At 47.1% G+C, this 27,657-nt stretch overlaps 1 protein-coding gene across 1 annotated transcript in view; it reads right to left on the bottom strand.

The window, feature by feature from the left end:
• SH3RF3 (SH3 domain containing ring finger 3) overlaps positions 1-27,657 on the bottom strand; it is a 371,656-nt gene that overhangs the window by 116,743 nt on the left and 227,256 nt on the right. Inside the window, exon 3 of the mRNA XM_024242724.3 lies at positions 16,322-16,417. Coding sequence (XP_024098492.1) covers positions 16,322-16,417 — 96 coding nt within the window. The remainder of the gene's footprint in view (positions 1-16,321; positions 16,418-27,657) is intronic.

Genomic DNA, 27,657 nt, shown 5'->3' with positions numbered 1-27,657 from the left:
AACAGGGACTGAGGAGTCCCCGGAATTGGTGTGAGGAGCCCCAGGGTGGTTGGGAATCTGGGCCAGTGTGGTAGCAGTGGAATGAGTCAGGAAGGGCCATGTGCGGGTGGATAGGCCAGGGGGAGGAGACCCCCCCCCCAACAATCTGGGGCTGTTGCTTTGGAAGGAGAAGGTGGAATTGGGCACCTACTGCAGGACAGGGACTCTGCTTGGCACTGTGAAATAAATACAGACAAAACCCCTGCTCTCACAGATACCCAGACAAGGAATAAGTGAATATTTCATTACACAGAGGGCGTTGAATGGTGAGAAGTACATGGAGGAAAAAGTATGAGAGGAGGATGTGCTGAGGGGCTGCAGGTTAAATAGGGCGCCCAGACGGGCTTCACAGGGAAACTGACCTGTGAGCCAAGACCTTGAGAAGATGTGGGAGGGAGCTGGCCCCATCACATCTGGGGAAGGGTGATGGGCAGGTGGGAACAGCATGTGCAAAGGCCCTGTGGCAGCAGCTGCCTGGAGTGTCTGAGGAAAAGCAAGAAGGCCAGAGTGGCTGGAGCAGACATGTGGGCAGAAATGAGGTGGGGGTGATGGGGTCAACTAGTGCTGGAGCTTCTGGGCCCCTGGGAGGTCCTGGCTCTCCCCTGAGTGAGATGGGGGACTGGAGGGCTTACAGCAGCACAGGGACACAACAGGATCCCCCGGCCATGGCGCTGAGAAAAGGTTGCACAGGTGAGGCACTTGGAAGCTACTGCAATCATGTTATGAGAATATTCTCACGATTTAATGAGAAAAGCCAGGCAGAAATACTGATACAGCACAATCTCAAATTTGTCCAAAATATATGTAAATTTATACATAGAAAAGAATAAAGGAAACAGAACAATATGCTAACAACGTTTCACCTCGTTCTTTCCCTACACATATATTCATATTTACTGGTAGGATTATGGGTGATTTTAATTTTCTTCTTTACACTTTTCTGAATTTTCCTATTTTGAGCAATAGCCAGGTATTATTTTTATAATCAGAAAAAGTCATTAGAAACAAAAGAGCAGATTAGGCTGGAGTCTCCATCGATCTATGGGGAGACCTCCTGAGCTGCGGCAGTGACAGATTTTTTTTGATTTTGTACAAAGCGTGAGGTGCCCTAAAGAGCCTTTGGTGTCTTCGGTTTTGTGAGAATGCAGTCATTTTTTAAGAGCATGACGTTTCAGGCAAGGTGTAGCAAAGGTTTCCTCTTCCTAGGGCAGTTTTGTTTCCAGCCCTAGGTGACAGCCACCAGCTGAGGGGGACACAAACCTGGACTGACTCCTGACGGAGATGCCAGGATCCTGGGGCTGCCCCTAGGAGAAGCTCTAAGAGCTCAGAAAGTGGTAGGGATTAGCCAGGCCCAAATGGAAGGGAAGCAGAGACCCAGAGAGGTGGGCAGAGGACTCACACTCAAGGGCCGCAAACCAAGGCCCAAGATCCAGCTGATACTGATTTTTGTAAATAAAGTTGTTTGAGGGACAGCCCGCCTGCTGACCTATTGTTTATAACTGCACTCGCCACACAAGCAGCCACAGTGTTTTGTTTTTTTAAAAAATTTCTTGTAACAGTCATAGCGGCCCCCTGGTATTTGGTCCTTTTGGCTTCATGTACGGCCTGCCCTTCCCTGCTGCTTCCAGCAAACTGCAGAAGCCACACAATGTCACCTGTACATGCTCCATATGCGTCTCTAACAGATAGGGAAATCCACAGGGGCTAGGCCATCCTCAGGGACTGGGGAGAAGGCTGGAAGCCTGGGTCACTTCCTCCTTCCCTCCCCAGCTCTGTTGAAAGGAGCAATTCTAGGCAAGGCGGTCGGCTTTGCAGCCTTGACCCTCTCTTTCAAGGTCTATGCACATTGCTTAGCTTCCAGATCCAATCTACATTCTTCTGAGATTTTTCAATCCTATAGCTAGCGCTTCCATTCCGGCTCATCCCTCAGCTGGATCCAAGAACAGGGTATGAAGAATTGCTACGACTAAAACCCCAACTTAACCCAAAGGGACATATTTAAAAACAGGTGAACAGACGCACTGTGTTGCAAATTTACCAATAAGAAATATGAAGAAGAGCAGAGTTTCAACCAAATGTCCATCTCTTTTTAAATACAAAAGGCTTTACGGAGGTGTAAATTTGACCTCCTGGGTTTATTTTTCTGTTTCTGGTGCCAGGCCCTACCTCACTCCAGTGGCTGGAGGATAAGTCTGCAGCCGTAACACAGTCCTGGCACAGCCCTGGCAGGGCTTACAGCCGTAAGCACAGGCCTGGCAGGGCTGGCTGGGACACAGAGGCTTAGGCCTGGCCAGCCCCTTGAGGTCTGAGAGCTTGTGTGGGCTACTCTCTGCCTCTGATGCTCAAGCAGCTGACCTCAGGCTCTGCCTGCAATACACTGGTTGGCCCTTTCCCAAAAGCGCCGATTATTTCGGACAGGCTCCTTTGCCCTGGACAGTTCAAGGAAACTCATTCTCGAAGTGATTGTTTCCTTCACATCGAATGAAACCTAAGACTATTCCAAATTGTATTTTCAAGAGGACTGGATATTCATATTGCAGCATCAAAAACAACACTCTGGTACTAAAATGCATTTTTGCAACAGGACATGGGGGCTTCTTCCTGCTCTCTGCAGAGTGACATGGGAGGTGACTCAGAGGACACTGGGGTTGTGCAGGGCCCCGAAACTACAATTAAGGTAACAATCATTTCTAACACATAGTTCTCCCTTTGCACACTGTTTTGTGCACTTCACTATGTCTCCAATTTAATCCTCCTAAGAACCCTTGGAGGTGGGTGAGGTTATTACTCCCATTACACAGATGAGGAAACTGAGGCACAGGGAGTGACAGAGAGAGCCAGAGCCTCTGCTCGACTGTCTGATGCCAATGTGGGCAGGGGTCTGGCCTGTCAGAGGGACAGAGGAAGGGACAGACTAAGGGACAGAGGAAGGCCAGCATGCCGGGACAACGATCAGGGCCAGGCATGCAGGGAGGGTGTGAGGCTGGGTGGACCCACAGGGTGGACTGCAGTGAGGAGTCTAGATTTATTCTAAGAGCCATGGGCCCCACTGGTGGCTTTAAGCAATAGTGAAGTAAATGGTTCCTGGTTTCATGGCTGTGTGAGAATGAACTGTGGGGGAGGTGGGACCCTCAGAAGCCACATGGGAACCATGGGGCTGGAGTTGCCCTGAGGCCTTCTGCCCACATCCCCAGGGGCCCAAGACTCTGTGGGTTCCCTATGACCAGAGCTCGAAACTTTTAGTCTAGAAGGCTCTCTCCACGTGCATTTTACACTATCAAAGTTCACCTCAGCAAAGCAGGGGTGGGCTTAGGAATGACAAGGATGTGGTCAGGAGGAGTCTATGGACACAGGCACAAGGTCGCGGGCACTGGGCAGAGAAGGGGCCTGGAAGAGAGACCCCAGACCCAAATGCAGAGCAGATGCCAATGTCCTCAGAGTGACCTGCGGGAACCCCCGAAGCCTGTTTCCCACTGCCCCTCTGGCCCCAACCCCTCTCCTCCCGCCTGCCTGCTTGGTCACCCTGGCTTAGAGTCCCTCGGCCAGCTCAGGCCACCCCTGGACCTGCTCCCTCCCTGCCCCTCCCCGAAGGCCGCTTTCCCTGCCACGTTCCTGAGCGCTGACAGGAAAACTGCAGTTCCCTCCTTCCAGGCCCTTCCTCCTCTCCTGGTGTTACTTTCTCCATGGAGAGTAGAATCCCCTCCAGACCTGCTTTTCTTCGCTGTTGTGTCCTCCCTGGTGGATGTGGTCTCCAGGGTTCTCCTCTGCTTCATTCAGGCTGCATCCCCAGGGCCTGGCCTGCAGCCAGCGCTTAAGGACTGGATGAACATGAGACCCCAGGCGGCCTGGAAGGAACTGTGGGGAGGGCACTGCCCAGCAGTGGGACCTGCTCTCTCCACCAAAGGCTAAGCCACCAACAGAAACCTAAGAGTGGGAGGAGCAAGTGGTCCTCTGATGGAGGCAGAGATGGAAAGGAAGGGCTGCCTTCATTTGTGAGGGGCCAGCCCTGAAGGAACTGTTTGTGGCAGCCAGGAAGCCTCTAGACTCTCATCAGAACCTTCTCCCCAACAGACACTGGAGACTCATCAGGGTGGTAGGGTGGAAGGGGCTGAGGGATGAGAAATTACTTAAAGGGTATAAGGACGGACTGATCACTGAAAACAGGACATCTGGAAAATGTGGCTGATGTCCCAAGAGCTTCAAACTAAGACTCTTAATTGCTCTCACTTTCAAGGATTTGGGAGGCGTTTATAAAAGCAACAGAGTAGCTCTGAGCTCCTCTGAGGGCGCTAAGCAGAAATGAGATGAAGCTGGAATCAGTGCTGTTTCTCATTCTGCATCACAGGTGGAATTCAGGTGGTTACAGAAAGTGCCCCACAGGGCACACACACGGTTTGAGCATTTCCCGGACCCGAATCTTAAACATGCCTCAGCCCGCAGCAGCCTGCACCCTCTCCATTGGAAACAGAAAGTATTAACAAAAGGTACCATGGAGGAGAAGCACGAAGGCAAGAGAAGAATGATTCCAACTGGCCCGGAGTGTCAACCTTGGTCATAATCCATTGCCAAGTCTTAGAACTAAGGGTGAGGCAGCAACCGAGACCTGTAGGATAGATCTCCCTGCAAAGATGGGCTGCTCTGGAATAAAGATGTTTGGGGTCCCCCATGACCCCCCAGTGAAAATCAGACATGGTTTCTTCTGCACCAAACATAGCCCTGGACCTCAGCCAAGAAGTGCTGCTGTCATCCTATAGGCACCCAGTGCCAAATCTCTCCACAGCTAAGTATGCTCTCACCTCCATGCCTGAAAAACTGCAAGCACTCACAAGGTCTGCCTGGGGACAAGTGCCTCGGAGCCAGGGCCTGCCCTCAGGGCTGCATGGAATCTGACGCTGGTTTCCTCCCAACTTCTTTAAATGTGGATGGTACTTCCTAAGGCCAATCTCCAGGTTCAGACACACTCTCAAGTCCTGAGTGTTGTGATTGGAACACTCAGGAAAGAAGTGAGCATGGGCCTGGAAGAGTGTGGTCCACACATTAATCCACAGAATGAGATGGTGGGAGGAGAAGCTGCAGGTCAGATTGGGGCAGGGTTCATAATCCAACAGCCAAATGTCTCTGCACTAGGAATCCTGAGAGCAGAGAACGTTCGGGGTGCTAACTTCAAATTCTGGCATGGAACTGCTCATCAGCTGCAGGCCCTAGATTGGGCTTGGCTGCATCTCTGCCAGGAGAATGGAGCCTTCCTCTTCCCCTAAGGCTGTTCTGCAGATTCAGTGGCAGATGGATGTTAGAATGCACCACAAGGATTTGAAGATGTGACAGGGCTGGGTGTTCCAAAGGAAGGTCCTGGAGACGACTGGGGTGCTCTTTGTGGGGTGAAAGAGGGGCTGTTTTAAGATTGCTGAGGCCTGGGGACACAGCTGCAAGACGGAAGGGCATGTGCTAAGTGTGGAGAGTTCATGCAGATGAGGACTGAGGAAAGGCCAACCACGTCGGGGGTCAGGAGGTGGGCTGCTGAGGGAGGTGGGCTGCTGAGGGAGGTGGGGTGGCCAGTGGGCTGGGCGCAGGTGGGCCTGGTGCAGGCAGCCTCAGCCCCACTGCAGCAGGCTCTCCCCTGGGCTGGGCCTGCAGCTTTCCCAATGACTTGTGTGATCTGAGACCAAGACAGATGTCCCTTCAGCAACTAAGATAGACCCTATGGTTAAGGAAACAAAGTTACCTACGTGCTGGCATGGTAGCTTCCTAAATTCCTGGGCTGCAAGGAAAGCCACACTCTTGCTAAACTCCCTAACAATAGGCACTATCAGACCCCTCCGATTTATAACCCAGACCACTGCAACTCTGATGGGACAGAGGATAGACCTTACAAACACCCCTTTCTGATAAGCAACTGCAGACCTCAAGCCAGTTTCAGCAGCTTATGGAGGCTGTGCACAGGCTGTCTTTGTGTCCTATAGTTCACCTGTTGATGGAAAGAGCCAAATTCCACCTCATTTTAATGCTGAAACCCCACCCTAAAGTGACATGAGATGTGTGTTACATACATGTTTGCCCATTGCACATGCGCTCAGCTCCCCTTATAAATATGCACAGCTTTCCCCCAAACCTGCTAAATATGTCTGATTCTACTGTGTAACACAGACCCTGCAAGCCATAAAATCCAACTGCCCTTCCCTTCTGAGAAGCGAGAGCACCTTCGTTCCATGTCAGAGACTATCTATTCCTGGTTTGCAAACTGATGTCACCAGTAAAGCTGTCCTTTCTACTATTTAGCCATCCTGGGGGCCTTTATGACAACACTCGAATGCTCACTGAAGTTTGCAAGCCACAGCCTAACTTACTCAGGCAGGAAAGGTAGAAGTGAAAGGGAAGACAAGAACATGGAAGCCCGGGGGTCAGGGGTGGGGGGAAGCTGAGTCAGGGCACTGTGAAGGGAGGGCTGAAGGGAGGGTAGGTGGACGTGGATGGCCCAAGATGCTCTGCGGAGGGCAGGTGTGAGAACTCTGTCTCCGTAGGATTGGGTGGATGTGCGTGCTGAGACCAGCAGGGCCCAGCGAGGAGCTAAAGTTAGGTGTAAAAGTAACCCCGCCATTGACCTGCTCAGTGGGAAGTGCACTGCCCACATGAGTGACAGGAGAAGCAGAAAAACAGCTGGAGCCTGAGGGAGAAGCAGTCTGGACACAAGGTTGGAGCTCAGTTACTTCCACCGGCTGCAGGCCAGACGCTCCGGCAGCCTGCCCCAGGGCCGCCTGGGTGTTCAGCTGCCCCTAGGCCGACACACTTCCAGTCCTGAGTAGTCCCTTGAGGAGATGACTCACTTAAGCCTTCCATCGTCGCGTCCAGACCAGGACAAGGCTCTGCACTCAGCAAGTGGTAGACCACTTGGTAGACCTGTGGAGGAAGCCCTCTTCCTGACACACAATTTCACAACTACTGCTTAAAGCCAACACAGGTAGTCCACTTTAGTTACCAAAACAGTCGGCAATCAGCAACGACTCCTGCTGGTCTACATGCATGCAGCTTCTTTCTGGCAAGGCTGAGTGCACTGGTGCTGAGGACCAGTGCATGCCCTGCTGGGGCCTCCAAAGGCCCTGAATTAGTGTCTGGCTCTCCAGCATCGAGGTCTTGGGAGGAACCTAAAAAGTTTGATGTCTGCCTATGCAGGTGGTGGGGGCACCTGGTGGGCAAGGATTGCCTGGCTAAGGTGGGTAGGGTGAGATCAAACCTCAGGAACTATGGCACGAGGCTCCATTTGCCCCTTCGCCAGGCCCTGACAACATTTAAGGTGGGCTGTGGCCCCAGTGATGACTGAGCCACTCAGGCTGCGGTCAGGGCTACTCACTGTCCCCACAGAAGCTCCCAGGGAGGCTGGCAGTGAGGACAAGGGGCTTCACAAAAACTTACTAAGCTGTCTTGCCACAGATATACAAGAACTGCTGCAAGCTTCCCAGCTTAGACCCGTTTAGAGATGGTCAGTGGGGCATTCCCCTGCTTGATGAGCTCTGTAAAACACTGAACCACAACCCAACAACACTGCACAGGTGCACAGGGTAGCACCTGGGCCCCACCCTGTGCCAGGACCTAGAAGGGAAGGAATTGTGAGTTACAGGTCTGGCCTCAAAGGGGCTTAGGGAGACAAAACAATCACAGCAACAAGACTCCCAGCAGCTATGGAATGTGAGATATTCTATTACAAGATGTTCATTTCACGAAGACCTCAAAAAGACTTAAGAAGAAAGAAATCAAGCCAAGCCGGTACCTAGGCACCTACCTATTTTTGCTGGAGATAAACAAACCGAAACTACAATTAACACCCATGTATATGTGGATCACGCCTTGGGGGTCAGATCCTGGCAAGAAAACGTACAGACCCCAACCATGAATGCGACTGGAGTCTCCCTTTTATGTAGTCTCGTCTCATTTCTTTACACTCATTTATCTCTTTATGTCGTTAATCCAATTGAAAGGTAAGGGAAACAGTGGGTTGTTGGTGAAGGCAAGACCACTGCTTATTCTCCCTGATAGGTCTAAGAATTTGCCTCCTGGACTACTCTGTTCAGACACAGACACAACATCACACTCCAGGAGACACCCCACTGGGTGCTTGCCTGGTCCCTCCCTTCTGGTCCCCGCCTCTGGCTTTCTTGCCCAGTGTTCTTGGCAGTGACTGGGCTTCACCCTGCAGGAGGGCTTTACAAAGTGTTCCTGGAGGCACAGTCCACACTGACACAGAAATGCAAGCAGGATTGGCATCCACACTAAGGCTGGGGGATCCCTTCCACAGGCTGTCGCTGCTGCAGGAGCTTGTAAAAACAGAGGATGACGAAAAGCAAGAAAAATAAAATGAAACTTCAAACAAAACTGCATCTTCCCCAACCTTCCCTGGCAGACATCCCTGAGTATTTTTCCTTCATACTTTCACATCCCTTCTGATGTGGCATCATCAGGGTGTCCTGACTGTTAGAAGCAGTGGCCACATCTGTCAGCAGAAGTGTAGGGAACACCAGCAGTGAAACAAACATGCGAGGGGCTCACCTGGAGAGTGGGACCACGGGACAGGCTTTGGTGTTTGGTTGTAATCCATCTCCATGGTAAAAACGACTTTAAAGGCGTTTGCCAGTTCCTCATCTAAGGAAAAGTCCTGGATTATTAATTTGGCACTGAAGCTGGGGAGATTCAGCCCTGGGGAACCTCTGACCCTTATTTCAAAATTCCTAAAGCATCACTGGCTAACATCTGCTTAGCCAAGGTGAAATGATGAGTATCATTTTTACCCTCATGCTCCAGACACTGAAAACGAATCTATGAAACAAGATTTGCAGACATGGGACAGCAGAACGCACAGGACAGCAATCACCAAGAGCGGCGGAGCCCATAACGTGGGCTCTGTTACTGTCTCTGGGTTCTCTAGCCTCTCCCTGCATTGAGAAGACAGAGTTCTGGGTCTGGGGAGCCACAGCAGCTACAGGATGCAGGCCAGAGTTCTGGAGAGGAGGGAACTGCAGAGAGAGACAGTCCTGGAGATCTGCAGAAAGTCCCCTGGAGTCTTCAGCTGAGAGCTGATCAGGGCATTCATATGGGGGAACTATCCAGCAATGGGGAAAGAACTGCCCACAAGGAGAAGGCAGAGCAATCTCTGAGCTCACATAAAGCCAGGAATAGTTTTCATTCCCAACTTCCAAAGTGGAAGCCTCATAAATCATGGGGCATGGAGTAGAGAAGCTTATAGCCTCAGCAGTAGAGAAATTAGCCCCACATGAAAGGCTTCCCTGGCCCTGCCTGACAAAGCCTCAAAGCGAGCCTCAAAAGCACCAAACTGAGTCTAAGCAACTTAACAAAAATCAAAGCTCAAGAACATCTGTAGGAATGCCGAGATGTCCAATACCCCAAACAGTAAAATTCACAAAGTCAGTAACCAGCTGAAAATTACCAGGCATGCAAAGAACAAGGAGGGTGCCTCAGAAGCATCACACAGCTCCATAAGCCCATGCAGCCTCCAGTTCATTGGCAAGATTAAGAGTCAGAGGTGTTCCAACCATGTCTCAGGTGGGGGTGCATAAGGTCAACTGGGAGTTGAGAACTAGAGCCCCCATCCTTCCATCCCTCTCCCACTGCCTATGTGGTTCTTGGCATGCTGGGTTTCTCTTAGAGAAGCTGAGGGGGTCTTTGGAAGGAGGAGGGAAGGCAAAGACCAGGACAGTGAATATGAGCCAGCTCCCTGACCCAGAGTGCAAGCCGGTGGGTGAACCCACCTGGACCACAGGATCAGATAGGTCTGGAGGTGCTGAGGAGGAGAGAGGAGCCTCAGTTCAGCACCTGGGATACTTCCCTTGTGGCTCTTATTAGAAGTCACACCCTTCTTCTCTTCCTCCCTGAACACATCCTGCGTGGCCCAGGCAAGGGCTGAAAACCCACAAGACCAAGGTAAAATGGTAAATCCAACTATGGCAGAGCTGCTCACTACTTTGAGGTAGTGCAGAACGTGGAGTGTGCACAATTAACAACAATGCCAGAGCTATCCGCTCCCAATGAGAGCTGTCGTCGTGCCTTTAAGTCATCACCAAACGTCTCAACAGCATACTCAAGAGGCAGAGGTTCAAAATAATAGCCTCTCTTTGTAAAAGATAAAGTGACAAGGAGGCACCTGTGCTACAGGAGCCGGAGGAACTGAGCTTGATGTTGCCGCATCGACCGAGGGTTAGAACCCAGTGGTCTGATGATGCACGCTATCATAATTGTGCTGAAGATAAGCATTCTCAAATGGGAAATGGCCATCAGCAGGAACTCCTGCTATTTTTCTGGGTATTATATTATTTCGCTAAATAAGGATTTTCATTTTGGCTGCCATTATTTTTTCCAGGATCTATAAACAGCATTCCATCCACAATTTTCTTGAACACCACACCATATTAATTCAACAACCAACTAAGGCACAAGCATGATGACATCAGACAGAGACTTGGGTCTGGCGTCCCAGAGTCTGAATCTTCTGCCCCCTCCAGCTCTGCTTCTTCCCTGGATCCTGGGGTTATCTTACCACAGCCACTGATGCTATGGCCTTTTTCTGGGTTAGCAGATACTGGGACGACCACGAGGCTCAGCAGCAGCAGCTGGGCCCCACCTCCACCTCTGTGACCCATTGCTCACCACGTGCTCCAGCATCTCCCCACACAGACCAACGCCCCGCTGGCCCACAGAGGTCCAGCACCCTCAGGCTTCACACTTCTTATTAGCCAAGTGGAGAGGCGTGTGCACCCATCACATGCCCCCGAAAAGCTGCTCAAATAGAAGCAGACAATCGATGGAAAACACCAAGAATAAACAGTTACAGCTCTAATCGAATTCTAGACCTTCCCCCAGGGAAAGGCGCCTACTTTTTCAGTCCAAGCCAAATCCAAAGGCAGCAAAATAGCCCGGACACTGAGCGGCTCTCTGTTCTTCCTAAGCAGACCTGTCTGGGGTGTGTGCTGGCTGCCGGGACAGGTGCTCCGCACCCCATCTCTGTCTGTCCTCACGTTGCAGACTAGGGTCTATCTAGGCACAGGATGGTCACTGTTCACCATGGAAACCTGGGGGAACATAGGAAGGGGTTCCTCCTCCCCGCCCTTTACTGTCAGAGATGACGAGATGCTGGCTGTCTCTAAGGATCCTTGGGATGCCACCACGTGCATCTGTGGGGTGGGGGCATGAGGGTCTACCTAGGTGACCACTCACGCACACACCAGCAACACAGGGAGCAGCCAATTTCTGAATATCCTATTGAGGATAAATAAAGCACTATCTCTAGGGGGTCTTTTTCAGTTGGTTCCTTGAGATCCGGGTCTCCCCATTACTCTACCTGGACAACCGATGTTGTCAACGTGGAGGCAGAGCTTGACACTTGTGTCTACTGCCTTTCACCATTTTTTTGAACTATTTTTGGATCAGGATTCTGGCCCCATGGAGAGGTTTTCCTCGCAGACAAGAGTCACTGGCGTATTTGCTAACATGCCTTCTAAGTCTCCATGCAAGCCGCCCACCCAGGCTCTGTGTGAGCAGCCAGAGGCAGCCTGTGTCCCACCCCCAAGTCTCTCCAACCCGAGCTGATTCCTTTCCTGACAATTCTCCTCAAAGACAGCTTCCAAGAGGGCTGCCTCTCCTAAGCGTCCACACCCTGGACCTGTGTCCTGGTTTTGTTGACATCATCCAACTGCAAACCTCACTCAGGCAGGAAACTGCCCTGCCTTCAAACCCATTCAGCTACACCAGGCCAAATGTGTTCAGTGCTCAGGAATGACACAGTGATCTTCAATCAACACAGGAATGGACCGAGGAGCAGCTTTCACTCCACAAACATTTATACCACCACCACCAGCACAGGACAGTGCTCTCTGCCTACCTCAGCCAGCCCAGCCTGTGTGTTCTTATCTTCTCTATGCCTCATGGCTAGCCCATGATGTCTGCCACTGCCCTTGTTTGAAGGAGGAAACTGAGGCTCAGGAAGGTAAAGGGGGAGACCACAGGCCATGCCCCCAATGTGCAGGTGATGTAGGAGAAGCTGGGCCCAGCCAGGTCTGCTCTGAAGCTGGCATCACCCTGAACTGCCCATGGGCTGCTCATGGTCCTGCCATCAGGGCCTATGAGGAATGGGCCCTGTTCTCAACAGCCGAGGGCTGGGCCAAGGCCTGACCCCAAGCAGGTCGACTTGGACCCTGTGCAGAAAGAGAGGGGGGCTGCAGGGGTGCTCAGCCCCAGCACTCATGCTACAGAGAGGGCAGAACTCTGGATGATGGAGTCCCTCGCCTGCCATCCTCCTGTGAGTTCACCCTGCCCTGGCCCACTGAGGGGGAGGAATTCCTCAGACTGGCTCATCCTCACTCCCCTTAGAACAAGTGCCTTCTGAAATTCTGAAAAACCTCAAGGGCTAAAGACCCAGAAGGAAGGCCCAGTGGAGTGTTTGGATTTAATTCTTGTCCCATCCGCTAGACTAGAGTTCCAGAGGGTGAGAGGCCAGGCCCGCTCCTCTCTGTGCCCCTGAGTGGACACTGGGGCAGGGTCAGCCTAGGCTCCTGGCATGGGGCGCTGTCCAGCTGGCATCTGATGAACAGGTGTCAGGGAGACGTGCCCTGGGTCCTCCTGGCTTGGGGAACGGCCGCAGGAGAGTTTCTCACATTCTTTTGCAAAACGATGGGAGAAAAGGACTAGGAGGCAGGTTCCAGGGCGTGGGACGGTGGCTGGAGCCACGGGAAGAGGAGCTGCGCAGGGAGTGAGGCATCTCCGGTGAGCACAGCACAGATGGGGTCAGTGCCCAGGGGGAGCAAGCCCAGCTCATGGGTGAATGCCTGTGGCAGGTGGGCGCCAGGGGCTGTGGAGAGAGGATTATTTCTATAGAACAGCAGAGGGAAATGTACGTATGTCCAGGTCGGGGTCCACCTCCTCTGAAAGCAGCTGAAGCAGTGCAAGGCCAGGCTGGCTCCAGGCCAGGTGTGTGCCCTTCGGCTCACTGTGCCACTGGCAGGCCCTGGCAGAGACACAACCACGGAGGGAGAGCACTGTGCAGGGCACACTCTCGTTTACTTTGTAAGGTCCACCGTGGGCTTAGCATCATGGCCTGTGCTGCGCTGATGGGAAGCTGAGGCCAGGTGAGGCCAGGTGAGGTGAGAGTCCCTCAGTGAACCCCATAGGGCAGCTGTGCGCTGGATAGAACCCTGCCAGGTGCCTGCAGATCCCAGGTGGAGCGGCTGTGGAGGAGACCTTCATGCAATCCAAGCTTACGTGAGCATGAAAGAAGATATCCTCTAGTGTGAGGTGATGGGTCTGCTACATTCCTTCATGCACCAGGGGACAAGCATCATCGGGACTGTGCCGGCTGCCTGCGCAGTAGCCCAAGACGGAAGCTCCAGGCTCCCTCCTGGCAGGTGGGTCTGACTCTCTCAGGAAACCTGCAAACACCCAAGTTCCCCACCTCAAATGCCTCTGCGGCCTCCCAGAGGGAAGCAGTTTGAGCCAAACCAGGACTTTCCAATCCACCAGGATCTATGTGGTGTGTGGCGTGCAAGCAGTCAGTACATAAAGAATGAAAAGTCCCAGGAAGCACCTGTTCAGGCTGGTCTTTAGTGGCTGCTGAGAGTCCGGGAGCCTGTATCAGAGCCGAGGCTGCCAGGCTATGGGTGTGTGGCATGCAGCCCAGTACTGCATGGGCAGCCATCTCAGGAAGGGGCAGGAGGGGCAGTGGGGCCCCCTGCCCAAGGATGCTTGGGAGGAGGTCTGTGTCTCTGAGCCTGAAGGACAGTCCAGGGTTTCCTATCCAGGTGGGTGGAAGGGGCTGTGCCCAAGAGCGGAGGCAGAACCTGTGAGTGGGTGTGGGGGCAGGTGGGGCTATGGAGCCCTTCTCATGGCCCTGAGGGAGGAGGGCTTTAAGGTGGCTTTTCAGACCCACAGGCAGTCATGCTGCAGGAAGGCACAGATGCGGCTGACTCCCCAGTTTGTCTCTGAGTGTGCCTGTGGAACCAGGAAGAGATGACAGAGAGCCTGCTGGACTGGGTCTCGGGCCTGCACCCGCTTGCGGACTCCCAATGGTGTCTGACAGCTTCTTCCAGAGGAGGAGCTGAGGGGCCCAACACAGCCTTCAGCCACCTCCGCTACTGTCAGCTGCCTTGGTAAGATCTTACCTGCCCTTTAAGATTTGCTCTTAGCTTTTGAAATTGCAGTTAGAAGTGTATAAACCTTAACTGGACACCATTTTACAGCCGCATAATCTGTTTAGCTCTCCCGAGATCAGGACACGAAACCTTTCTGCAGCCCAGAACCTCCTTACCTCTTCCAGTCAGAATGCCCAAGGTCACTACTGCTCTGACTTCTGTCACAACAGAGGAGTTCTGCCTGCTTTTGAACCTCCTAAAAAAACCCATACGGCATATACTTTTCTGTCTGGCTTCTTTCAAAAATTTGACTTGGAGATTTGCCTATGCCCTTAAAGCCATTACTCTTTTGTTCAAATGCATGGTGGGAGAGTGTTCCATTGTATGGATATACTGCATTTTCCTCAGCTATCCCACTGTTGATGGACACTTGAGTGGTATGCTGTTTAGGGCCGTCGTAATGAACTTTCCGTGAACATTCATGTATATGTTGGGTATCCCAGTAAAAATCTGCCTGGAGAAAAAAGTTTGGCCAGCTAAAAATGTCCGAGAGCTCAGATTTCTGACTTCTGGACAACATTGTAAGTGGTATTCATGCATTAAGTTCTTTGCTCTTAAGCACCAGGACAGAAAAGCTAAAGCAAATGTGCAAATACATGGAAACTTGCAAAGTGTTGAGGGCAGATGTGAATCTTACAGGAGAGTGTGTGTGTGTGAATTATCTGCCATTGCTGTGGGAGGGCCTCAGATAGCCTGGGCAGCACATGCAAACAAAATGTGCGAGAACTACTGGTCCCGAATATTTGAGGAAGAGAGGAGGAAATGAGAGACGAGGCTGCAAAATAGAATATGGCCTAACTGCAAAGGGCTTTGAATGCTAAGCTAAAGCATTTGGACTTTATCCTGTAGGCAACGGGGAATTAACAGATGTTTTAAACAAACATCTTTAAGTATCTGCACACTGCGTGGTAGGTGTGGCAAAGCTGGCCATGTCACCCATGGGCTTTCGGTGCCGACTCTGAAGCCCTTAAGTGTGTCAGGCAGGGGGGACACATGGAGCCCAGCACTGAGCTGAGTAAACTGCAGTTCATTAGCCAGAGACAGTGGAGAGGCAGGAGATGGTGTGAGGGAAGGAGAGCGAAGGGCTGGCTGAGTCTAGGGCCAAGAGGCCTGCGCTCAAACCCTGGTTCCGCCACTCCTCGGCTGTGGGACCTTGAGAATGCTACATAACCTTTCTGCACCTCTGTTTGCTCATCTGTAAAGCAGAGCCATTCATGGTTTTCATATGCCAGTGTTGCTCAGAAGATTAAATGAGCAAGTACTTACAAGTGTCTGGCACACAATAAGCACTCAGGAAGCATTCACTGAAGCCATTCTTATGGGATGACGCTGGTGGTTACAGCATGAAAGCATATGGTCAGCTCACCAATGTGCACGTGTGGCCTTGCACTGACAAATGGCAGACACACACGCCATAGGCAAATACTCCTACATACACACACACAGAGCCCGAGGCTAGCAGGTGTTTTAAAGACACACGTGTTAAGATGCTTCCTGCGCAGCAGCTACCCTAAACGTACTCACTAGAAACCTGGTGCTTTAGTTACAGAAAAGGGAAAGGAAATTAGTAGGTCTGGAATTAGCCTCAAAACACCTTTGCTGTGGTGCCTCTCAGGCAGAAGAGTTGCCCAATAACCCTGAGTCCAAGGAGGACTTTGCAGATGGCCAGCAACAGTTCCTTCCAATCCGTGTGCAGTGGGAAGGGAAAATGCTGCCTTGGGACGGGTTCTTCCCCTCTGGTGCTCATGAGACAAGAGCAGCAGCACTTGGGGGAGTTTGAGAAGCATGGGTGCCAGGCGCAGGGGTCCCTTGAGAAAACGCGGAAGGTGCACAAGGGGGCCCTGCTGCCACTGCCCACATGGTGAGACGATTTGCAGCCAGGCCTGGGACAGACCATTCAAAACTGGCCCAGGGAGTGCTCACAGCACTAACCCCATGAGGTGAATCAAAGCCCACACACAGCAGCTCTCTGGCCAGAGGCTATTGTGGAGGATCCTCTTTCTCTCTTCAAAAAGGAGCTTCAAGGTCAGGTGACCCCACTGTAGTGAAACAAGGGTAGGCAAGAAGGAGCCAAGTGTGGGAGGGCGGCACGGTCTTACCTCCACGTACAGAAGCGGGAAGATCCCGATCTTGTCTCCCAGCATGCCTTCAGCCCAGTTCTCATCCACTCTCCTGAGCACTGTCAGAATCTCGTCCTGCAGTTCCAGGTCCACCGTGGACACAAGCATACGGACACACACACAATGAAAAAGGAAACAAGACATTGGTTAGTACTGTGGAGGCTTGGAAGAGATTCCAAGGAATGAGTCCAAGAAGAGTACATTATCCATTCAGGTATCTGACATCTTCACCCAGGAGCACCCTCTCTTTCTTTCTTTTTGTTCAGAGGGAGGGGCAGAGTCTCGCTCTGCCACCCAGGCTGGAGTGCAATGGCGCAATCTCCGCTCACTGCAGCCTCCGCCTCCTGGGTTCAAGCAATTCTCCTGCCTCAGCCTCCCAAGTAGCTGGGATTACAGGCGTGTGCCACCACACCCAGCTAATTTTTGTATTTTTTGGTAGAGATGGTGTTTTGCCATGTTGTCCAGGCTGGTTTTGAACTCCTGAGCTCAGGCAATCTGCCCACCTTGGCCTCCCAAAGTGCTGGGATTACAGGTGTCAGCCACCGCGCCCAGCCAGCACCCTCTCTTTCTGACACCATTGATTATAGCTGCAAAGAGCCCCAAATGGGAAATCCTGTAAATGTACCACAGAGTTAGGGCTTTAAAATGCAAGTCCTATTATTTATTTAATGAAATAAAAATATTTGGAATAAAAATAAATTCAGCTAAGTAGAAAAGGCTTTAAGATTCTGGCTTCATCCAAGAACAAAAAAATAACCCAATCCAACTACATTTATTTAGAGTCGTGGGCACATAAAGCTTTCAATAACCCTCTTAAATTCTTTGGAATATTAAACAATACCAAGTATAAATGCACAAAGTGGAAACAGATGGAAGGAGAAAGGAAGAGGCAGGGAGAAAGGAGGAAAGGAGGGCTTTTGGGGGGGGGTGTTGAGACTGGGAGATGGGCAGTCATCGAGGAAGGAAATACTCAGGACACTGTCACAGGTACCAAGAGACACAGAGACGAACGGCAGGGCGGGTGAGAAGGGAGGAGGAAGAGGAAAAGGACAGAGGAGAGATGGGGACTCACAGTGGGACGTGACCAGAGAGGAGCCCTGGGGGAAGGAGAAAACAGCTGCAACAAGTGTCAAGAGAGACAGACGGCCGGGCGCGGTGGCTCACGCCTGTAATCACAGCACTTTGGGAGGCTGAAGCGGGTGGTCACCTGAGATCAGGAGTTTGAGACCAGCCTGACCAATATGGTGAAACTCAGTCTCTACTAAAAAGACAAAAATAAGCCGGGCATGGTGGCAGGCGCCTGTAGTCCCAGCTACTTGGGAGGCTGAGGCAGAATTGCTTGAACCCGGGAGGCAGAGGTTGCAGTGAGCTGACATTGTACCTCTGCACTCCAGCCAGGGTGACAGAGTGAGACCCCATATTAAAAAAAAAAAAAAAAAGAGAGAGAGAGAGACAGAGACCACCACAGCAATGGCCTGGGCAAGACGGGTGTCACTCCAAGGGGCCTTTCGTGAACCTCTGTTCCCTTCTCCAGAACCATCCTTCCTTCAGCAGTCAGGTGCATCATGGAATGCCCCAAGTCCTGTCAGCCTAAACTGCCCCGTTATTTGTTCTCTGCTAGACCAGCTGGCCCATGTGTGACTTTAACAGGCTAAGGAGGAGATGGCCAAGAGATGGCCTCACGGAGAAGCCCATCAGAGCTGAGTGCACCACCCGCCTTTCTAAGGAGCCTCTGATGCTGTAACACAAAGCAGCAATTTGGAACTTACAGGCCTCTTTTGGGGTCAGAGGGAGAGATGTTTTAGGCTGGTGGGGTCCAAGAAATCATCAGAGAAACTGCTTCACGGGGAGCTGAGGGGGCCGTAGGGTTTGGTCCATCCGAGGTGAGGCAGCATTGACCTAACAGAGCTGGACAGCCCATCTGGGATCACACAGAAGGAGGGCAGGCTGGGCTCTGTGCTGGGAAGCTCCTCCCATGCCTCTTCCAAACCGCCCTCTCCCAGGAGAACAAGTAAGAGCGTGGGGGCCACCAGAGGCAATCACACCCCTCGCTTTCCCCATCCTCTCCCCCAACCCCCAGCTTCAAAAACACCCAAACCAAAAAGATTTATGACTTTACAATGCCACTTTTTCCAACTGACATTATAGGCCAGAAAAACGTAAAAAGCATTCTAAGAGCATCACATTACTTCACATAGCCCAAAAGTCAGCCTCAGGTCTGGGGGCATTTAGCAGAGCGTCCTTCCAGCAACGCTCAGTGGTGAGCGTGCGGGACTTTTCTTTCTTTTCTTTTTTTTTTCTTTTTTTAGATGGAGTCTTGTGCCGTCGCCAGACTGGAGTGCAATGGCCCAATCTCAGCTCACTGCAACCTCCACCTCCTGGGTTCAAGTGATTCCCCTGCCTCAGCCTCTCGAGTAGCTGGGACTACAGGTGCTCACCACCATGCCTGGCTAATTTTTTTTTTTTTTTTTGTATTTTAGAAGAGATGGGGTTTCACCATGTTGGCCAGGATGGTCTCAATCTCCTGACCTTGTGATCTGCCCACCTTGGCCTCCCAAAGTGCTGGGATTATAGGCGTGAGCCATGCCTGGCCAAGTGTGGGGGGGCTTTTCTAATCACCACGAGGGCACTAGAGTGGAGCCCTGGCTTGGGGGAGGCGCCCACAGAATGCTCTGGAAATCTGTGCCTGACCTGCCTCTCAAGCTCACCACTAGCAGAGGCCCAAGGCATGATTGGCCCAGCTCAGATCAGCCTGAGGGCCTAAGGCTTCGCTGATCACATAAAGGGAGAGATAACCAAAGGCTTCCCACACATCAGAGCTGTCACAACAGCAAAATATCACAAGACAGAAATTTAATTTTATAAAAATTAAAAAGAAGAAAATGCCAGATTAATTTTGTTTCTTTCATTCTTTCTTTCTTTTTCTTTTTTTTTTTTTTTAAAGAAAATACCATGATATCCACACTGGTATCTAACATTGGTCTAGAAATTAGAGCCAAATAAATAGAAAAATAAGACAAGAAGTATAAATATTAGAAAGAAAGGTATATAATTTTCTACCTAGAAAAATCAGAAGCAAGTGAATATTAGAATAAGAATTTGAGGAAGGCTGCCAATTTTAGGATAAATACATAAAAATCATTGGCTTTCTCATATATCAGCAATAATCAGTTAGAAAATGTTACTAAAATTGGCTAATCATTAAAAAAAAAATTAATTCTCTAATCCACTGTATATGCTAAAATTCATTCCATAAGGATTAAACTTGAATGTCCAAGAAGAAAATATGAATAGATGTTTAATCTTGAACTGGGGAATGTATTTCAAGGTATGATAACAAAGATTTGGCTACAGCAAAACTAAATACTCAATGTTAAAAATAGCAGAAACAAAACAAAAAGGCAAATAAACTAGAAAAATACTTGCAGGATACATGAGAGACAAAGGCTTAATGTCTTTACTATATAAAGACTTAAAAAAAACAGTGGAAAGGCAGACAAATACCTTAAGAGAAAAACAGGCCAAGGCCAAAAATCAGGGAACTCATGAAAGAAGAAAAACAAATTTCCATTAAACATATTTTAAAATGGCATACCTGGCTAATATTCAAAGAAACACAGTTTTAAACAGGAAGATTCCCCTTTTGTTCCTTTTGCCTGTCAAATTAGCAATGAGAAACATAAACCCAACTCATAGTGGTGGCCAGTATGCATGGAACAGGCACTTTCCCATTTTTGGTGGGGATATAAATGTAGGGCAGGCAGTTTGGTGATTCCTATCAAATATCAAAGCCTTGGAAGCCTGTGAACCCTCTGAGCTACCAATAGCCACTTCTAGGAACTCTATTCGAAGAAAAATCAAGTGTGCAGAAAGATTTGTTACTGAAGACATTCATTACAGTGTTTGTTAAAACCAGAGGAAAACTAGAGACAAATGCAAAGCAAAAGGAGACTGGTTAAATAAATTACAGTATTGTGCATTCAATGGAATACACTCAGTCATTAAAAATGATATAGGAGAGAAATAATGGAAATTAAAAGAGAAAGGTTAATATTAAATTCAAAAAACAGGCCAGGCACAGTGGCTCATGCCTGTAATCCCAGCACTTTGGGAGGCCGAGGTCGGTGGATCACCTGAGATCAGGAGTTCAAGACCAGCCTGGCCGACATGGTGAAACCCCGTTTCTATTAAAAATACAAAAATTAGCCAGGCATGAGGCCGTGTGCCTGTAGTCCCAGCTACTTGGGAGGCTGAGACAGGAGAATTGCTTGAACCCGGGAAGCAGAGGTTGCAGTAAGCTGAGATTGCACCACTGCACTCCAGCCTGGGCGGCAAGAGCAAGACTCCATCTAAAAATAAAAAGTAAAAAATTCAGAAAACAGGACGGGCACAGTGGCTCACATCTGTAATCCCAGTTCTTTGGCAGGCCGAGGTAGGCGATCACTTGAGGCCAGGAGTTCGAGACCAGTCTGGCCAACGTGGCAAAACCCTGTCTCTACTAAAAAAAAAAAAAAATTAGCAGGGCACAGTGGCATATGCCTGTAATCCCAGCTGCTCTGGAGGGTGAGGCATGAGAATCTCTTGAACCGGGAGGTGAAGGTTGCAGTGAACCAAGATCGTGCCACTCCACTCCAGCCTGGGTGAGAATGAGACTCTGTCCCAAAAAATAAAATAAAATAAATTCAAAAAATGAATCCCAGTCCTGATCTCTAGTATTTCAGCTTACCTTCCACAGAGCAATCATTAATAAGTTTCTTTTTGTTTATTTATTTATTTGTTTTTGAGATGAGGTCTTGCTCTGTTGCCCAGGCTGGACTGCAGTGGCACAATCACAGCTCACTGCAGCTTTGACTTTCCAGGCTCAAGTGATCCTCCCTCCTCAGCCTCCTGAGTAGCTGGGAGCACAGGCGTGTGCCACCACATGCAGCTAATTTTGTTGATTATTATTTGTAGAGACAAGGTCTCACTATGCTGCCCAGGATGGTCTCAAACTCCTGGGTTCAAGTGATCCTTCCACCTCAGCCTCCTAAAGTGCTGGGATTACAGGCATGAACCACCATGCCCAGCCAAAAAGTTTCTTATATAGCCTTCCAGAAGTACAGAGATATTCTCCTCAAGTATGTATATATATATATATATACACACACACACACACATGCATAAACATATATATGCACACATACATACATGCCTTTTAGAAAGACATAACTGGTAGTGAACTCACCACACTTTTCTATATCTCGCTTTTTTCCACTTAATTTAGTCTAAAGATCATTTAGTGACAGTACATATAGATCTTCCTCACTAACTACACAGTAACATTCTATTATATGAATATATCGTAATTTACTTAGTGGACTTGATAGTTATTTTTAAATGAAAAAAGCAAAGTAAGATACAAACCCATTTGCATGGTGCCCATAAAGTGGAATGTCATCATTAATTTTACCATTTTTGGTTAAAAAATTTTAAATATATATATACCTAGAAAAAGTTTGAAAATATATAGGCCAAAATTTAAAGAACGGATAACTCTAGGAGACAGAAGAGGTAGAACACTTTTATATTTATTTTTTTCTTTCCTATTTTTCAAATAATCTCAGTGAATACCAAGTATTTAATAGTTTCATAACAGGATTGTCTTATATGCCAGAAAACAAATTCAGGAAGAAAGCAAGAAGCATGCAATTTTCTTGTGCTTCTAAATGACATGTATATTTCCACTCTGAAATTTTTTTAAATGTTGAAAAACCAAATATCAAAAATATACTTTTCTTTTGTAAAGAAAGTTGATTTCCAGGCGATGTAACAGTGAAAGGGACGGATACCTGCGATGGCAGGATTGTAGTTCAGAAGTACAGTCAACAGCCAGGACCACAGATACATGCAAATTGTAAATTTCTACATTGAGGCAAAAAAATTAAATAACATAAATGTTTCTTGATAAGAAGATCAATGAAATAAAACAGTGTCTGGGGCTTTTAGTTAAATACAACTGCCACAGTAACTATCATTAGGGGTTAGTTGTTAAAGGTGTATTAGCACACACACCATTCAATAAAGAAAGCTAACAGGGGGGTGTCTGGCTCCCAGTCTAGAATGTAAGAAGCTGAAAGTCACCACTCCATCTTAACAACGAGTAAAAAAGCTGAACAAACTGAAAAAGCAACTCTTCTTCTTAGATCTGTAACAGAACTGAGGTCACAGGGCAAACTGCTAACCCCAAATTGAAGAGATCAATAGGGAAATACCAGAAATTTCCGAGCAGCCGCCTCCGTGGGAAGCAGTGCTCAGCTAGGAGGGCCTGAACTGTAACTGATGCGTGCTGGAGGTTCAGTGTGGACAGCCTGAGAGGTAAGAACTACAGGGGCCCAGTCACTGGGGGCCCCACACCTTTGTGAATTGTGCCTCAAGGAGCAGCTCCACTAAGTCTTTATAGTGAGTATCAGAGAAAAATCCACTCGTGCTTCTGGCAGGGGGAGGGGAAGAGGAACCACTGTGAAACATGCCAGAGCATTCTGTGCTTAATAAGATCCACATACAGGATAAGCTAGTTAACCACAGCCTCACCCATTGGGATGTTTTGTTTGTTTTGTGTGTGTGTGTGTGTGTGTGCTTCTTTTTGAGACAAGAGTCTCACGATCCTTCTGCCTCAGCCTCCTAAGTAGCTGGGATTACAAGTGTGTGCCACTATATCCAGTTAATTTTTGCATTTTTAGTAGAGACAAGGTTTCACCATGTTGGCCAGGCTGGTCTCAAACTCCTGACCTTAAGTCACCTGCCTACCTTGGCCTCCCAAAGTGCTGAGATGACAGGCGTGAGCCACCACATCTGGCCCCCATTGGGGTTTTATGAGAGCCTTACTTACTGGGGGCAAGGGAAATACCCACCTTCAACCCACTGTAGCCATCCTGTCTCACCTACAGAGGAATGGGGGAAACTGAGAAGCACTGGGGAAGTTCACAGGCCAGGGGCACAGGCTTGCTGAAAGACTGAGACCTGATCCCAGGACTATAGAACATTTGTGGCCGCATGGCCCCCACAGCACCAAAGGCCTATTTACAGCAGTTCTTTTTACCCAGTCCACCATGTCTGGTATCAAGAAAATATCACAGTACATACTGAAAGGCAAAAAAACCCACAGTTTGAAGAGACAGAGCAAGCATCAGAACCAGACTGAGATGTGGCAACTGATGTTAGATTTATAAGACCAAAGATACAAAACAACTATGATTCACATGCTAAGGGCTTTAATGTATGAACTAGACAGCATGTAAGAACAGATGGGTGATGTAAGCAAAGATAAAGAGCCAGAAAAGAAATGTTAGCAATCAAAAACCCTGTAGCAGAAATGAAGAATGCCTTTGATGTGCTTATTAGGAGACTGGACATAGCTGAGGAAAGACTCTCTGAGCTTGAGGATATCTCAATAGAAACCTCCACCATGGAAAAGCAAACAGAAAAAAAAATTAGAAGAAAAAAAAACCATAATGGAATATCCAAGAACGGTAGGACAACTTCAAAGCAAGAATTGTGGGGCAATTATACATATGTAATGGGAATACTAGAAGGAGAAGAAAGATAGAAAGGAACAGAAGGAATATTTGAAACAATAATAACTGAGAATTTCTCCAAACTATTGTCAGACACCAAACCACAGATCCAGGAAGCTCAGAGAACAGCAAGCAGGATAGATGCCAGAAAAATGACACCTTGGTATAGCACTTTCAAACTACATAAAATAAAAGGTAAAGAAAAAATCCTGAAAGAAGTCAGAGGGGAAAAAACACGTTACCTACAAAGGAGCAAAGGAAAAGAGTTACATTTGAATTTTCAAAAGAAAATGCAAGCAAGAGAGTGGAGTGAAATATTTAAGGTGTTGACAGAAAAAAACCTACCAACCTAGAATTCTGTACCCTGTGAAACTATCCTTCAAAAGTGAAGCATGAATAAAGATTTCTCAAACAAACAAGAATTGAGTGAATGTGTTGCCAGTAGATGTGCCTTGCAAGAACTGTTTTTAAAAAATTCTTTGGAGAGAAGGAAAATAATATAGGCCAGAAATTCAGATCTACAGAAAGAAAGGCAACGCATCAGAGAAGGAATGGCAGTAAACTTAAAACTTTTATTTTTGCTATTCTTAATTGATTTAACAAATAACTGTTTAAAATAAAAACAATGTATTTGATCATTTTATGCTTATGTGTGTGTGTTTACATACACTTACAATGCTCATGTACAAGAGAAATGAATCACAGCAATGATACAAGGAACAGGAGGGAGAAATAAATATTATTTTGTTATTACAAGTACTCATACTGCTTGCAAAGCAGCATAGAGTTATTTGAAAGTGGGCTTGAATTCATTGTAAATGAATATTGCAGACTCCAATGCAACCAATTAAAAAGTAGAAAAAGAGGTACAACTGATATGCTAATAAAGGAGAGAAAACAGAAAATAAAAAATGCTCAATAAAAACAACAAAAGACAGAAAAAGAGTGAAAGACAAGAAAAATACCAAAAAACAAGGGCAACAAATATAATAAAATAGTGCAAATATGGTAGAATTTAACCTGACTCTATCACGCATCACTTTGAAAATTAATGATGTAAATATACAAATTAAAAATTGTAAGTTGGTAAAAATAAAACAAGACACAACTATATGTTGTTTAAAAGAAACCTACTTTAAATATACACACACAAGTAGATTAACAGTAAATGAATGAAGAAAGAGGTAACATACTAACACTAATCAAAAGATATCCGTATTAATTTCAGACAAAACAGACTTCAGAGTGAGAAAAGTTATCAGAATAAATAGGGGCATTACATAATGACAAAGGGGTCAATTCCCCAAGAAGACATAATAATCCTTAACATTACATGTACCTAACAACAGTGTCAAAATACATGATGCAAAAACTGACAGAAGGAGAAGTAGATGAATCCAGTATTACAGCTGGAGACTTTAACACCCCTGAATCAGAAATGGACAGAGACAGCAAGCAGAAAATCAGTAAGGATATAACTGAACTTAATAGCACTTAATGGCACCATCAATCTACTGGATACAATTGACATCCATAGAATATCTCAACCAACAACAGCAGATTACACATTCTTTTCAAGTCCACAGGGAACATTCACCAGGACAGACCATATTCTGGTCCGCAAAACACACCTTAACAAATTTAAACAAATAGAAATCATACAATGTCTACTCTCAGGCCACAATAGCATTAAATTAGACATCCATAATAGAAAGATAGCTGGAAATCCCAAAATACTTGGAGATTTAACAACATACTTCCAAGTAACACTTGGGTCTTAGAAAAACTCTCAAGAGAAATTTAAAAAATATTTTGAACTAAATAAAAATGAAGATGTAATTTACCAACATTTGTGAGATGCCGCAAAAGTAGTACCTACAGGGAAATTTATAGCACTGAATGCATCGATTAGAAAAGAATGAAGATCTAAAATAAATAATCTAAATCTTCACTTTAGGACACTAGGAAAATAAGAGCAAATTAAATGCAAATAATAAAGAAAATAAAAGAAATAAAAGAAGAAATCAATGAAATTGAAAACAAAATCAATAGAGAAAAATCAATGAAATAAAAAAGATCAATAAATTAATCTTTAAAAAGATCAATAAAAATCATATGCTTCTAGCAAGCAAACTAAGAAAAACAGAGGACACAAAGTACTAATATCAGGAATAAAAGAGGGGGCATCCCTGTATGTCCCATGGATGTTAAAAAAATAAAGGAATATTATGAATAATGCTATGTCCACAAATTTGATAACCCAGATAAAATGGAACAATTCCTTGAAAGACAATCTGCTAAAACTCATACAAGAAGAAATACATAATTCAATAGGCCTTTATCTATCAAAGAAACTGAATAACACTTTGGGAGGTCGAGGTGGACAGATCATTTGAAGTCAGGAGTTCAAGACCAGTCTGACCAACATGGTGAAACCCCATCCCTACTAAAAATACAAAAAAATTAGCCGGGCATGGTGGCATGTGCCTGTAGTCCCAGCTACTTGGGAGGCTGAGGCAGGAGAATCACTTGGACCAGGGAGGCAGAGGTTGCAATGAGCCAAGATCGCGCCACTGCACTCCAGCCTGGGCAACAGAGCGAGACTCCATTTTAAAAAAAGAGACTGAATAAATACCTAATAAACTTTCAAAACAGAAAGCACCAGGCCCAGATAGGTTCACTAGTGAATTCTACCAAACATATAAATGAAGAAATTATACCAATTCTCTACAATCTCTTTCGCTCCTGAAAGAAGTGAAAAGAATGCTTCGCAGAAAGAATATTTCCTAACTTCTATGAGGTTATCGTTACCCTAATACCAAAGCAGACAAAGCCATTGCAAGAAAATTACAGACCTATATATCTCATGAACATAAAAGCAAATATCCTCAACAAAATATTAGAAAATTTAATCCAACAAGGTATAAAAAGAATTATATACCACAGCCAAGTGGAATTTATCCCAGGTATACAAGGCTGGCTCCACATTTAAAAATCAATAAATGTAATCTACCATATCCACAAGCTAAAGAAGAAAAATCACATGCTTATATCAATAAATACAGAAAAAGCTTTTAACAAAATCCAATACCCATTCATGATAAAAACTCTCAGCAAACTAGAAATAGAGGGGAACTTCTTCAACTTGATAAAGAACATCTACAAATAACCTACAGTTCACCTAATTATGAGAAACTTAATGGTGGGAAACTTCAAACTTTCCCACTAAGATCAAGGACAAGGCAAGAATGTACTCTCTGCCCCTGCTTTTTAACATCATACTAAAAATACTTGATAATACAATAGGACAAGAAAAGGAAATTAAAAGTGTACAGATTGGGAGGGAAGAAATAAAACTGTCTTTTTTTTTACAGATGACATGATCATCTATTTAGAAAATCTGAAAGAACCAACTGAAGAACTTCTAGAACTAATTCTTGATTATAACAAGGTTGCAGGATACAACGTTAATATGCAAAAGTCAATTGCTTTCCTATATATAGGCTGAGTATCTTTTATTTGAAATGCTTGAAGTCAAAAGTGTTTTAGACTTCAGTTGTTTTCAGATTTTGGAATATCTGCATATACATAATGAGATATCTTGGGTATGGGACCCAAGTCTAAACATAAAATTCATTTGTGCTTTATATATACCTTATACACATAACCTGAAGGTAATTTTATACAATATTTTAATAATTTTGTGCATGAAACAAAGTCTGTGTACATCGAGCCTACAGAAAGCAAAGGGTGTCACTCATG

This window comes from Pongo abelii, chromosome 12 (genome assembly GCF_028885655.2).
Source record: "Pongo abelii isolate AG06213 chromosome 12, NHGRI_mPonAbe1-v2.0_pri, whole genome shotgun sequence".
Lineage (NCBI taxonomy): Eukaryota > Metazoa > Chordata > Mammalia > Primates > Hominidae > Pongo > Pongo abelii.
The sequence above is the reverse complement of the archived record's forward strand: the minus strand, read 5'-3'. Positions and strand labels throughout refer to the sequence as shown.